Here is a 14,838-nt window from a genome sequence, read left to right as displayed (position 1 = left end):
CTAGGGTTTTTCTCACAGTTTTCTAGTTTTTTCCTTTAAAATTATTATGTATTCTCACTTGATTCTAGGGTTTTTCTCACAGTTCTCTAGTTTAACTTCTCTATAAAGAGTGGCTAACATTTCATTGATGTCTATCAGGCTAATAACAATTTTCCAAACTAAATATCATCATTCTATTAGCTCTTATTTTATATAGTCTACTTTAATCATAGAATGAGGACCATTTATTTGTTAGCTACTGGCCATGTTCCCTTATTCAGTCAGTCAGTCAGTCAGTCGGCCAGTCAGTCAGTCGGCCAGTCAGTCAGTCAGGCAGTCAGTCAGTCGGCCAGTCAGTCAGTCGGCCAGTCAGTCAGTCGGCCAGTCAGTCAGTCGGCCAGTCAGTCAGTCGGCCAGTCAGTCAGTCGGCCAGTCAGTCAGTCGGCCAGTCAGTCAGTCGGCCAGTCAGTCAGTCGGCCAGTCAATCAGCCAGTCAGTCAGTCAGCCAGTCAGTCAGTCAGTCGGCCAGTCAGTCAGTCGGCCAGTCAGTCCGCCAGTCAGTCAGTCAGTCAGTCCACCAGTCAGTCAGTCCGCCAGTCAGTCAGTCCGCCAGTCAGTCAGTCAGTCAGCCAGTCAGTCCGCCAGTCAGTCAGTCAGTCAGTTAGTCAATTTGTTTATTTATTTAGTTAGTTTTTAATTCATGTATTATCAGGGTTCGTGCTACTCCTTAAACTCCTTGAATTTAATTCACGTTTTCAAGGGCACTTTACAATTTTAGCAAAACTCCTTAAAAACTTGAATTTTTGCTTTGATCATTACTGCCGTGGGCCGTGGTTCTGAAATACAGTAGATCTAATCAAAAAGATTGGGAAATCTGAAAGTCGGCCATGTGCAACCACCGTGTAAAACCTTGGCATAGTTAACTGAACATACTCTTTCAAAATTCATTTTTTGGGTCCTTGTCTATACTCCTTGAATAGTCCTTGAATAGTCCTTGAATTTTAAGTGGTTACCTCATCACGAACGATGTTTTATTAATCTATTTTATATATTTATATATTATCCATTTAACATGGTAATCAATCAACCCAAATTAAACTGTACCAAACTTAATCTTGCCAAAACATGATGGTAATTCTATACAAACAAATGTTCAATAATCAAACAATTCTTAATTGAACCAAATTAAGCTAAATCAAACCATGTGGAACTTAATCAAATTCACCAAATGTCCCAGTTTGATTTTGTTCAATTATTTGCCGAACCAATTATAAAACAAAAAAAACTAAAGTTCAATTTAGTTTAACCCTTTAATTGAATTTTGTTCGTTTTTTTTCTCCATTAATTACACCAGAATAAATTTCTATTCTGTCAAAATAGAGGCTGCCAGTTTCTTGACTTTTAGGATGCTCAAGGCTTTGGCTAACCTGAAAGTGTGCCCTGACATTACAAAATTCCTAATATTATAATGTTTGAATTACAAGAAAGTCTAAAAAGTTACTAAGATATATGTATATTGTGCTATTTTGGCATCAGTTTTAAAGTATTACATCACTACATGCCTGTGTACTTAACCTTTGACCTTAAGATAGCCTCACATGAGCTCTAGTTAATGACAAATCAAAGCTGTATTTCCTTAATTGGGCAATAGAACATTGTGAGGTATTTTGCTCTTCTTTCTCACTTAGTTTATGTTGATTTTAAAGAAAAGCCTCCTTCAAATGCTCATACAGACTTAAAAGTAAGTGATATTTCCTTTATCATTTAGAAATGTAATCAATATGTCTAAGACCGTTCTTTAAGTTGAAACATTCCTATGAATTCCTGTCTTGAAATATTGCCAATTCATTACTTGATGCGGTGTTCCACGCTGCCTATGTTCTGTGTCATCTTTCACTCTAAGTAATAATATTTATTTATTCATTTGCTTCAAAATTTGCATGAATATTTAGACAAGAGTTGGAGCGTAACTTAACTTCTCAGCATATGCAAACTTGTTCTTGGTTTCTCTTACAGATAGCATTATTATCTAAACATTTTTGCTGGTGTTGAAACCATTGTAAAATTGACCTTTCCTTTTCGATTTCTTTGTCTGTTTAATCCTATAACAACACCAGATATTTATCTAGTTAAACATTTTTGATTATTCTGCAAGTTTGTAGTAATTTGAAATTAGTTTTCATAGTGTTAAGGTCTGGTTAACATCATCTTGTAAAGTTTTCCATTTCTTTTTTTAATTTTGTATGACATCTTAAAGCGTTGTATTTTGTTTTATATTGAGATTTATTATAAGATTTATATGTAGTTAACTAATAATTGTAATATAAGATTTATAAGTACTTATTGACTAATAATTGTTTATTTTATAAAAAAGTAGAGTATTAACACTATAAGTGTGCCACATAAATACCACTAAATACTGCTAAATTATGCTAATCCTATTTTGTATTGTTTAATATATATATATTTTATATTTACTACTAAATAGTGTAAAGTGTTGCACACTTTTAGTGTTTGTGCTCTACTTATTTTAAGGGTAATTTAATTTTTTATGCTGGTTAGTTCGACATTCTGTTTATCAGACAATGAAATGTTTTGCTTGGAATTAAGGCTTCCAGGAATGCATCTATCTATTCCTGGAGGAAATAAGTACGCATTAGTGCTGTAGATTTTATTATTATGTTGCTACATGTAAGTAATTTGAATTTTCATGCTGGTTAGTTTGACATTCTGCTTATCAGACAATGAAATGTTTTGCTTGGAATTAAGGCTTCCAGGAATGCATCTGTGTATTCCTGGAGGAAATGAACCTTATTTGTGCTGTAGATTTTATTATTATGTTGCTACATGTAAGTAATTTGAATTTTTATGCTGGTTAGTTTGACATTCTGTTTACCAGACATTAAACCAATGGAATGTTTTTCTTTGAATTAAGGCTTCAAGGAATACATTTATATCTATTCCTGGAGGAAACAAGTACACATTAGTGCTGTAGATATTATTATTATGTTCCTAAGTGGTTAACTGATTAGCTTTATTTTACCGAAATCATAAAATATGGTATTGCAAATGAGTAGGAAAAATGTGTATGATAAAGCAAAGAAGTAGATGATTTGTGTATGTTTTATGAAGGCATTCAAATGTCATTGATTCTCTAAAACAACTTATGTGCAGATCTAAGTCAGGTCACTGCTGACTAACAGATTGAATCCTAAAACAACCTCTGGGCGGATCTAAGTCAGGTCACTTCTGACTAACAGATTGAATCCTAAAACAACTTCTGGGCAGATCTAAGTCAGGTCACTGCTGGCTAACAGATTGAATTCTAAAACAACCTCTGGGATCTAAGTTTGGTCACTGCAAACGAAAAGATCGACTTGGAATTTAGGGAGAAAAGAGAATTTAGAGGAAACCTGTAGCTTAATGAAGAATTTTGAGAATTGTTTTACTTGTTTACTCTGAATTCTTAAATGTTAACTCATAGCATTTCAACTCCTGATCAGGGATTGAATAAACATTTAAAAACTTGGAGAAACTGAGTAAAAAAAAGGGGGAAATATGACTCCTGACTGCAATTTCAATATAAATGGAGAAGCGTAACCCTTTCACTACTAGAGAGGCCAAAAGCGGCCAACCGGAAATGTGACATTTTTCCCAGAGCTGTGAAAAAGTGGCCAGTGGAAACACATTTTGGCTTTTCAATTAGCTGTGCCCTAGGACATTTCTCTGTATTGAAACACATGGGCTATTGTTTTTTGGATCATTGACTAGTCCAATTCTATCAACCTCTTTGATGTGTGTTATAAGTACTCAATATCTACTAAGCATATATTGAGAAATAAAGTAAAAAACAAATTAGATTTCAGGAAGAGCCTGGACCCTTTTAGCCTCTAGTAGTGAAAGGTTTAATAAACTTTATACATAAGAGATTGAGACCCAGAAGTGAAGGGCAAGTGCACTAATGCTTTGCCACTCTTGATCCCCCAAAACTAAAAAATCTACGGAAAGTTCTTGAATCAATGAAGAGATTACTAAATGTCTTTCTTATTTCTTTTTTCAGTGAAAGAACAACCCAAACGGAAAAAAATGAACAAAAGACTGAAAGAAATGGACAAAAAGCCTGACAAGGCCGATCTTATGGATGCTTTCACAGAAGCTCCACCGAAAGAAGAAGTTAAAGAAGAGGTATGTCGTAACCGACTGTGTGGATTACCTGTGTAATTAGCTTGTGACATAGCTAGATTTAATTGATTGTGACGCAATAATTTTCTTACGCACGCACGCTACAACATCAAGCGTTTGCAGCTTTGGAATATCAATAAATCGTCTAAACCCAACCAACGCTCTCCCACATCACTCGATCAGGCTTAGACAAGGTGCAAAAAATTGTTGTGGAAATATTTGGAATTTGATTGGTTGACCAATATTTTTGAATTCCTTCGTTTGTTATGAAATTTTGCTGTAAATAGTTAGCATTCCATCGTTCATTTCCTGATAATGGGTTAGAAATGCCTTATAATGTGACACCCTTAACTTTGGCCACCCAATGTATTTTATTGGCCTTGAATCCTCTCCAGCCAAGTGTATTCATCAATTTAAGAGACTTTTTACAAAAGAGTCCAGTATAAGCCATCACCTATGCAAATTCCTATCCATTTATTTAGTTTTTGTTGCAAAGAGTACAACTTTTTAAAAAATATTTGCAGTCACGCTGAGTAAGTTCACATGCAAATGCACACATTCTCGCTGTCTGATTGGCTAACTACAGAAGTAAAAAAATTAGTCGGATAGCCACAGTTAGGCATGTCACGCTGTAAATCTTGTAGAATAATATGTATAAATAAACCTGAATTTCTTACTGTGCAGACACTCAATTTATGAACATTTCAAGGTTTTTAACATTTCTCGAATCATCCAATCAGAAACCAGATTTTTACCGAGGTGCCAACATTTTTTCTTGCAATTTCAGATCTCTCATGTTGTTGCCATTAAATTTTACTTTACTTCATCAATAAATGATATTTTTGTTTTGTTTGAAAAAATGAATTATTGAAAGTTTGCACTTTGTGTCAGAGTTTTGCATACTACCATGTTTTGATGAGATCTAGCAGTTCATAAGTTTACATGGAGTGAGCTAAAAATAAAACATCTAAAGATTTTCCATCTGCTGTGTTTGGATGTGGCCTACAAATGTTTGATTTCTTTGTTAATACAGATAGCTTTGATTGGATAGTTATCAATCAATCAATAAACTTTTTTTAAAAGGGTGACATATTAACCCAGTAGTATCTAACTTACGGCTTTCACAAAAAATGTGAAAAAAACCTTGAAGTGTTCATGGTTCAAGTGTCTACACTGTAACTAACATGCAAAGTGTACAAAAAAATTTTAAGAGATGAACAATTATTTTTACTAGCCTAAAGAAGCCATTAAAGAAACCACAAAAGAGGAACAAGAAGAGAAAGCAGGATCAGAGGAAGAAACCTGGGAAGACAAGGATGAGAAATCCGAAGAAGGTGAGTATCATTAATTATCAAACAAACCATGAAATATTGCAATAAGTAATATACAGACTCGTGCAAGAATGTTCAAAAACAAAATTCAGTTCAAAGTATAAGTTAATGATAATGATAATGATTTATGAATTTATAAAGCACCTTTTCTATGTGAATATAATCAAAGGCGCTCAATTACATTGAGTTAATGACAGATTGCTTTTATGCAATTTACAAGCATGAGAGATGGTTAGTATGAAGTGGAGGCACTGAGGGTGGCCACTGCCAGGGTTTCTTTACGTCCTCAGTGGTTCTTTTACGTCCCTACTATGTTGGTTAGTAATGATGAGTGTGGAGAGACGGTACCGCCATTTAAAGTGGTCATCCGAGCCACTTGAAAGTTTAACCATTTGCAGATGTAATTACAAAGGCAGCACTTTCTCCTCAGTTGTTTTAAGATCCTGAGTGTTGGTCTGGCCAGGACTTGAACCACGACCTCCCGTACGAAAGCCCGATGCTCAACCAACTACCCACTAGTGATTTTCTTTGTTGTGTTCTGACATCTCTGCCCTCATGAATTATTAATGCATTATTAATCCAAGAATAATTTTTGAAATTAACTTATGAGTATTACGCAATGTACTTTCTGTATGTTAACGACAATAAAAACTTTAAAAATTTATTCTTTTCATTTCTTTACCAAAGGGTTGTGGTCACCAGAAGAAGAGGCTGAGGAAAGCAAAAATGGGCCAAGATTCTATGACAGAGATTTCTTACTCCAATTCCAGTTCAATCCTATTTGTACCGAAAAACCTGACGATCTTCCAGACATTGAGGTTGTTCTTCAGAATCCTGTCATTCACAGACCTCAACTTAAACAGCCTTACCCCAGGTACGATTTCCAGACTCTGCACCACATTTGAAAAGAATTTGTTAGGTCTCTACCTTGATTTAAAGGTTTTTCTCTGGTTTTCCTACTTTTGCAATGCCTAACATCCTAAAAAAATTCATCCATCCATCCATCCACCCATCCATCCATCCACCCATCCATCCACCCATCCATCCACCCATCCATCCACCCAACCATCCATCCATTCATTCATTCATATTCATTCATTCATTCATATTCATTCATTCATTCATATTCATTCATTCATTGATTTGTTTGTTTGTTTGTATTTTGACAGACTGGGAGGCGGTGGAGGTGTAGACTTCATGATGCCCAGCTACATGCGACCGCAAAGAGGACAAGGAGTGAGTATCCTTAAACAGACAGCCATAATGCTATGCTTTATAAAGTACTAAATTGTTATGGAAGTGATATTCTAGAGGCAACCATCACTAATCTACTGCACCTATCAATATTAAGTTCCAAGGGGTATTGTCTGTTCACATCCATTTTACAATCGGCTGTTTCAAAAAGGTTGGTGAAGGTTTTGGAATAGCAAGCCAGAAATGTATTGCGGAACATCTCTAATGATATCAGCGCAGAAGAAAATATGCCGGAAAAACATACAGGCAAAGTTTGGTAAAATTCCATATTGTTGTGACCTTTTGCTGATTGCATTCACATTGCCCATGCCGCAGTTAAAGCTTGGTATGTATTTCACCAACCTTTTATTGGAGCAGCTGTATATAGCCTTGTTTACACTGGCGATTTTTGTGGCAATTTTTGGAAATATGAAATCTTTTGTCTCATCCTTCAAAAGAGACATTCGTCTAGCAAAACCTTGGTATCCTGAAAAAAACTTTACAAGTAAATTTGTTACCATTATTTATTATGGAAAATATCGCAAAAAAAAAACAGAAAAAAACGCAGCAAACATCGCCGCAAAAATCAGTAGTGTAAATGGGGCTTATTGGAGACTGACCTCTGGTCTCTGAAATACAAAAATTTAACTCTCAAAAAGTCATGACATAAATTATCATTATGTTAATGTCATCATAGCAGTCCAACCAATCAATGACTCGCAGCAATAAAGGACGGATGCCTGCCAAGAAAGTCATTCATACATCAATTGAACAGAAAGTTGAGGTAATGAATACAAACTTATTCATTATTGCAGGAAATAAACCCAATATCTAGAGTCTTATTACAGGGTTCATGCTACTCCTTAAGAGGCTGTCCGCGTAAGAACGGATAAGGCAAAATTTGACCCATCGCCGATTTTCCTGATTTTCTTAGTAAAAGTCCACTATTATATGCAATGAACAATTATCACATTTATTTGGATCAATTCGGATTTTTAGGTACTTTACGAGACGGTTTTCGATGACACCTCAAAACTTGCAAATTCACCGTCGGGAAAGCTGCGATTAAGCTGTACATATCGGGCGCCGCCAAAATTTTTTTACTAACTTAAATCAACTGAAAACTTTTACACATGAATTTTATAACTTTTGGTTATAATTAAAAGTTTTAACGATTAAATTTGATAAAATTTTCACTGAGATACGATTATTTAAATATATATACTAAAATTCTTAAACGCGTTAGGCGCTAAAATACCTGCAGTTGAAGGCGATTTTCTCGAAAGTGGGACCTAACCTAGAGTTTAGTCTATTATAGCTCAAATGCACTAACACCAGTCTACAAACTTATGAAATAAAATTTGTGGGTACTCTTGTTTACGCGCCGTACAAGAAGTCGGCAATTCATTAAATTTCGCCAGGTTAAGCAAAACCGATAATTGCCGGTGCGATGAAAAAAGAATGTTTCGTTTATTGACGAAATGTTACAAGCTACGGTTTCAGAACTAATTCTCTTCGCGAGTTATATACGAGTTGGTTCGAAATCTAAAAAATGCGAAGCAAAATAAAGCGTTACTTGTGTAGAAAAATATATATAAAGTTTAAGCGATCTGACTTACCCGGTAGCTTGCTCTGAAACTCGACGAACTGAATTTAAATTAGCGTCACTTACTTATATACAAATGCGACTTAATCCGAGGCAAGCTACTCGTGCGTGCGTGCAGAAAGGAATCTATTATTAAATTCATGCTTTTCGCGCATAACGAAACACTCCCCCCCGGCCTAAATAAAGAATCTTATCTTAACCTTAATTCTTGGAAAAACACTTAATTCTAACTAAACAAGATGCATATTCAATAAATAATTCTTATCTAAAGTTCAAACTAGGTCTTTCTAGTGTCCATTCTTTTCTTCATTATTCAGTTTCTTCTACAGGAATCAGAACTACCAATTTTTGGACTGCTCTCTCTACAGTGGTGTAGTTTCTTCCTTGGTAGGTTTTCCGCGGCTCCCCTTGCTTGGGTACTTTGTACTGTACTTGCACTCGTCGAACTTTTCCATCTTGATCTGATTCAGCCTTGGATACCTTTCCAAGCTTCCAGTTTCCTCTCACCAAGTTTGAGTCTTGTATCATCACTATATCTCCAACCTTGACATCTCGTCTGGCGGTATGCCACTTCTGTCTAACGAGCAGACTTGGGAAGAAATTCTGAGTCCATTTTTTCCAAAATGCATGCACGATACTTTGAACAAATTCGAAGCGGTATCTTGGATTGGCTGTCTCTTTAAATGGTCCACTTGGAATTCTTGAGGTCGATCTTCCTAAAAGAAGGTCATTTGGACACAAGTACTTGCCATCATCTGGTTGTGTTGGGAGTCTTCCGATCGGTCTTTCATTTACCAAATTCGCAGCTTCATAACAAACTGTCTGCAACTCTGAAAATGTCATAATGTTGTTTCCAATGGCAACTGTCAATGCTTTCTTGACCGACTTTATTAGAGCTTCTGATATACCGTTATACCATGGTGCATCAGCTGGAGTAAATTTCCATTGCATTCCTTCGGTGGCTCCAAATTCTGCTAGCTTGTCCCAGTCCCAGGATTGAGTCACTGCTCTTTAGTTCTTCATTTGCAGCTACGAGCTGTGTTCCATTATCTGAGATAATTTGCTTGGGATAACCTCTCAGGGCAACAAAACGTCTTAGTACCATCAAGAACTTCTGGGCACTATAATCTGGCGAGACATCCACGTGTACCGCTCTTGACCCGAGACAATTGAAGATTACTCCATAAGCTTTTCCAGTGGATCTTTTCTTTACTTCATCGCGGATGCTAAAGGGTCCAAATAGATCGATGCCAATGGAACTCCAGGCTGGTGCAGGCTTTAACCTTTCTACTGGAAGTTTGCTCATCACTTGCTCCTCAGTCTTCTTTTCCAATTTCTTGCAGGTAACGCAGTGAAACTTTATTGACTTGGCCATCTTGTGAGCACTAATAATCCAAAATCGTGCTCTGACTTTGGCAACAGTAGTCGCGACGCCATAATGTCCTTGATTATGTACGTACGTTACATAAAGACGAGAAAAACGATGATCATAGGGTAGGAGAATGACTTCATTTTGATTGTAGCTCATTTGCATCCATTTATCTACTCGTCCGCCAACTGTTATCATACCATGATCCTTGTTGGTTGTAGGACAAAGGCGTTTTGAGCTCTTGTTGTTCATGTTCTGTTTCAGTTGTACTTGTGCGTTTCTTATCCAAAACAGTTCAGCTTTCTCGATCTCTTCAGAAGATAGAGGTTTTGTGGCATTCTTGAAACTAGGTTTGCTTTTTGGACTTGCGTCCTTTTGATACATAGCCAGTACTCTTGCTGTCACTCTCAGCAATCTGATGTAGGATGAGAATCGCTCGATGTTGATTCTTACTTCTAACGTATCTGATTGGATGTTTTGTGCCATCATAACAGGTTGAACTGTCTCTGGGAGAATTATGCTTGTGGGTTTCTGGGTTATTGGCCATTCACTTACTGGTAACTCCAAGAATTCTGGTCCCTTTTGCCAGGCACTGTCAACATCTAGTTCATCAGGTTTCTTGCCACGTGTTAACCAGTCTGCGATGTTCAGTTCTCCGTCAATCCAATACCAATCAGAGGGATTTGTCTTTTCTTGAATTTCACCTATGCGCGTGCCAGCGAACGTATTGAATCCGTATGATTCTTTCTGGACCATAGCTTGCACAATTTGCGAATCCACAAGATGGTAGAATTTCACAAAGTTGTATCTTGATTCTTTCTCTATGAAGACCTTTAGACGCTTGTTTAGAACTGCTCCACACAATTCAATTCTATCAATTGACATCTTCTTTACTGGGGTCAGGCGATTCTTCGACATGATTAGATTACTCTCAAACGTATTTTCTGGCATTTCCCATCTGGCGTAGGCACATGCACCATAAGCTTCTTGAGATCCATCGCTGAAAATGACTAGGGAAGGATCACCAACAGCATTACTTGGCTTGATACATCTGTTGAACGATATTTTCTCCATACCAAAAAGGTGCTTGAAGATTTGCAACCATTCACTTTGGAACATATCTGGAATAGGATCATCCCAATCAAGTTTTGGATCATTCAGCCATAGCCTTCTCATCTGCATCTTTGCTTTCACAGTAAACGGACCAGCAAGTCCCAGGGGATCATAGATCCCGTTAACTTGTGACAAAATCATTCTCTTTGTCAACGGCTCTGGAACTCTTTCAGGAATCTGCTTGACACTCAAATCGGGTTCTGTTCTTAACTTCTTCTTCTTCGGGGAGAAATTTAGACGCACTTTAAAGTAGAACTGGTCTTTGACGGGACTCCATACCACACCAAGAACTTTCTCTGAACTTGAATTTCTTTCGTCTTGTAAAAGCGGTTTATCGTCACCTTGATTAGATTCACGTGAGAACGTCCAATACTTGACTTGAAATCCTCCTTTCCTCAAGAGAGTCTCTATGTCTGTTGTTAGAGATTTAGCCTCTTCCTTGCTTTTGACGCTGTCAATGATGTCATCCATATAGGTATTGCTTGTGATGGTCTTTGCTGCTTGAGGATACTCTGTTGATGACATCTCTGCGGTTTTTCTCAAGGCTACAGTAGCTATTGTACCAGCGGGTTTGTCTCCAAACGATACTCTCTGAATAACGTAGGTGTCGGGTTCTCTATCCTTCTCCATATTTCTCCACAAGAATCGATGAGTGTTCTGATCTTTGATGCCAATCTTGACTGTGTGGTACATTTTCTTGATGTCTCCAGTAATTGCTGTTTCATTTTCTCTAAATCTGACGAGAACTCCAAGCAAATTATTAAGCAGGTCAGGTCCCTTGGCCCAATACTCATTCAAAACATGACCCATGTAGTTAGCGCTACTGTTAAATACTATTCGTACAGGGGTGGACTTGGAATCTGGACGAAGAACCTCGTGATGCGAAATGTAGTGGACTGGTCCTTTGTAATGTCTCATCTCTTCTGCAGTGAGCTTTCTGGCGACATTTCTGTTTATCATATCATCTATTTGCTCTTGATAGACTTTAGCATGTTCTGGATTCTTGACTAATCTTTTCTCTGTAGACATCAACAATCCCATTGCTGCTTTCCTGTTATCTGGTAATTCAGCTGGATTTCTTATCCAAGGGTAATCTGCGGTCCATGTGTTTTCTTCATTGTTGAATTTCAAGTTTTGTTCAATTAACTTCAGTTCTCGTTCTTCTTTTAGCGTATAGTCCTTCGATCCAGGAGGGCACTTTCCACATTTACAGCCGCCACAACGAGGAGTACACTCGATCCCAAGATTCTCGATCTTGTAGAAATCTTCTAAGTCTACTTTGGGCTTTACCTGACTAACATGATGAACTCCTCCAAGTACGTGTTGGCTACGCGTCTCTTTGACTTCCTTGAGAAGTGGGTGTCTACCTCCAAGACATCGTCCAAATCTGTTTTTCAGTAACATCAAATGTTCCACCTTTTGCTCTGGTTCTGGATGAAATGCAGCATACTCGTAACCAATTAGAACATCTACAGATCCTTCCGGCCTTGCTATGTCATCTCTCTTGATATCTTTGAATAAATGTACTGCTCCTTCGACGTCGATGCTATGGATGTCCGATGTGATTCTGTCTATCCCGAATGCATCTATCTCTACCACACATATTTGCTTGTCTATCAGATGAAGTTTGTACCTTTTAGAGTCGATCGTCTCCGTCTTACCCCCAACTTTGATGATAGTCAATTGCGCGTTCTTGCTTGGCAATCTTTGTTCTTCAGCTTTGGCGTTGGTAATGAAACATAATGATGCTCCACTGTCCCACATGACATTTACGTCTCCTTTAGGTGTTGGAATTTTTTGAAAAAGTAGGAGGCAAGTTTCTTCTGCTAAGCTGTCACAGGACGTGGCACGTTTACCTTTTGGTGTCTCTTCATCTTGTGTTTTGCTGTGTTGGTTACTTACAGGTTCCTCAGTACTGTTCTGACTTTCTTCAGGATTGTGAAGTGTCTTGTGATGTCGTCTGGTACAACCACTTTCTCCACAGTTCTTTTTTCTCTTGCAGTCTCGGAACAAGTGTCCTGGCTTAAGACATGACCAGCATGCTTTTTTCGTCTTTATTAGATCTTTCTTCTCGCTGTACGGCTTAGATAAGTAAATACGACATTCATCTGTCCAGTGATCCGCGTTGTCATGTAACAAGCACTTCTGGGAAATCTTTCCATCAGAATAACGCTGTTGTCTCTCTCCTGGTTGGCGAGTATCTTGTTCTTTAGCTACTACATGATGGGCTGCTGATTTGTATGAAGTGTTGCTTGTACGTAATTCAGCTGCGTCGTATTCGTATCGCTCTCTTCTGGCTTAGTAAAAACTGCAACAAACTAGGGAACTTGTTAACTCTTTCAACTTTACTGTCATCATCCGTCACCATCTTAGCCCATTCTTTTCTCACACTGGCAGGCAGTTTTTTCTCGATTATACTAACAGAACTAGTAGTTGTCATTTCGACTTCAAGGTCAAGTCTCTTAAGGTCTCTGAAGCCATCTTCCACGACATCAATAAATTCGATCAATCGCTTACTCTCTCCATCTCTTATCGGTCTTACCTTGCGTATGGTATCTATGATAGCATCAGCGATTTTCGATGGGTCACCATATTTCTCGTCTAGGCGTTTCCATATTTGGTGGATGTCATCATCCACGCTTTTAACCACGCCCAAAGGTTCTTTGCCAAGACAGGATCTTAGCGTATATGGAGCGGTTTCTGTTGATAAACTTGTCATAACTTGTTTCTGGAAATCTGCTTTAAATCTCGGATATTCTCTTAATTCTCCTTCGAATCTCGGCATCTTTATTTTTTCCAACCGTAGATTATTCATCTTTGCTGTCTCCTGAATACTTAGTTCTTCTGTCAACTTTGTTTCAACTTCCTCAGCAGCTTGACTGTACATATTCTGTATAGCGACTATCCACGTGATTTCTAGAGTGGCACTTTCTCTGGGTAGCAGGCTGAGATACTCGTTGTTTGCTTTCTTGCAGTCGGCAAAGGCTTCATCTAATTCTTTCTTGGCTACCTTGAGGGCTGCAAGCGACGAATATTTCACAATATTTATAGCTTGTCCAAAGACTGCTTTGGCACTACTCCTTCTCACATACGCTTGATCTAACATTCGTTGAAATTTCTCTTCTTCTCTAAGAACCGCTTGCTTCTTTTCTTCTTGTTCCTTGGCTTCATTATCGGTAGACGTTTTCTTCTTCTCGTATTGATTCTGGCGTTTCATAGCGTCGCTGAACAAATCTTGCAATTCCAGAATCCATGTGTCACCGGCTTCTACCTCTTCATCAGTCAGGAATGTGGTATAAACATCGTGCTTTAACTCAACGGTCTTCCAGGTTTCAACCAATTCGTCGTAATTTCTCTTGACTATTTCTACTCCACAATCTTCGTCGATAGCCTTCTTTACTTCGTTTAATTTTCTGGTAAACTTGCCTTTAGCTGCTCGTCTTTGGTTCTTAACGTCATCGGCCATGTTCCAGTCGTCTTGGTGAGCTCGGATTTCGAATGTTTCGTTTATTGACGAAATGTTACAAGCTACGGTTTCAGAACTAATTCTCTTCGCGAGTTATATACGAGTTGGTTCGAAATCTAAAAAATGCGAAGCAAAATAAAGTGTTACTTGTGTAGAAAAATATATATAAAGTTTAAGCGATCTGACTTACCCGGTAGCTTGCTCTGAAACTCGACGAACTGAATTTAAATTAGCGTCACTTACTTATATACAAATGCGACTTAATCCGAGGCAAGCTACTCGTGCGTGCGTGCAGCAGAAAGGAATCTATTATTAAATTCATGCTTTTCGCGCATAACGAAACACCAAGTTTGGAACCAAAACTAACTGAGTATATCAAACAAGTCATTAAATACCAGTTTTGCCTTTAAGTAAGCATGTTGAGCCTTTTTAAACATTTTAAAAACGTTTTTTAAAACGATATTTATTTTTTATTGGTACGATATGCAAATTAGGTTCACAAATTTGCATCAAACAACATGAAAGCGTGAAGTTTTTTCCACTTGTGAACCTATATTAT

At 37.6% G+C, this 14,838-nt stretch overlaps 2 protein-coding genes across 3 annotated transcripts in view; one reads left to right on the top strand and one right to left on the bottom strand.

Annotated features, from left to right (window-relative positions):
• The window catches only part of LOC116289948 (eukaryotic translation initiation factor 4 gamma 3), a 46,325-nt gene that overhangs the window by 10,394 nt on the left and 21,093 nt on the right, over positions 1 to 14,838 (top strand). The window contains exons 7-11 of one of the 2 annotated variants that reach the window (XM_089030009.1): positions 4,040 to 4,164; positions 5,396 to 5,495; positions 6,180 to 6,366; positions 6,662 to 6,728; positions 7,426 to 7,509. In XM_089030009.1, coding sequence (XP_088886135.1) covers positions 4,040 to 4,164; positions 5,396 to 5,495; positions 6,180 to 6,366; positions 6,662 to 6,728; positions 7,426 to 7,509 — 563 coding nt within the window. Of the gene's footprint in view, positions 1 to 4,039; positions 4,165 to 5,395; positions 5,496 to 6,179; positions 6,367 to 6,661; positions 6,729 to 7,422; positions 7,510 to 14,838 lie in introns of both variants that reach the window. The other variant, XM_089030007.1, reaches the window with a different exon arrangement.
• Positions 8,637 to 14,279, bottom strand: LOC148911277 (uncharacterized). Its single transcript, XM_089029877.1, has 3 exons — positions 13,163 to 14,279; positions 9,406 to 13,110; positions 8,637 to 9,335 (listed from the first exon to the last, which is right to left on the bottom strand). The coding sequence occupies exons 1-3, from the start codon at positions 14,277 to 14,279 to the stop codon at positions 8,641 to 8,643; spliced, it is 5,517 nt and encodes a 1,838-aa protein (XP_088886003.1). The 3' UTR covers positions 8,637 to 8,640.

The sequence above is a fragment of the Actinia tenebrosa genome, unplaced genomic scaffold (assembly GCF_029948245.1).
Source record: "Actinia tenebrosa isolate PJP-AT-01 unplaced genomic scaffold, QUT_ActTen_1.0 PGA_scaffold14__42_contigs__length_11649687, whole genome shotgun sequence".
Classification (NCBI taxonomy): domain Eukaryota; kingdom Metazoa; phylum Cnidaria; class Anthozoa; order Actiniaria; family Actiniidae; genus Actinia; species Actinia tenebrosa.
Note: the sequence above shows the minus strand (reverse complement) of the source record. Positions and strands in the feature narration are given on the sequence as shown.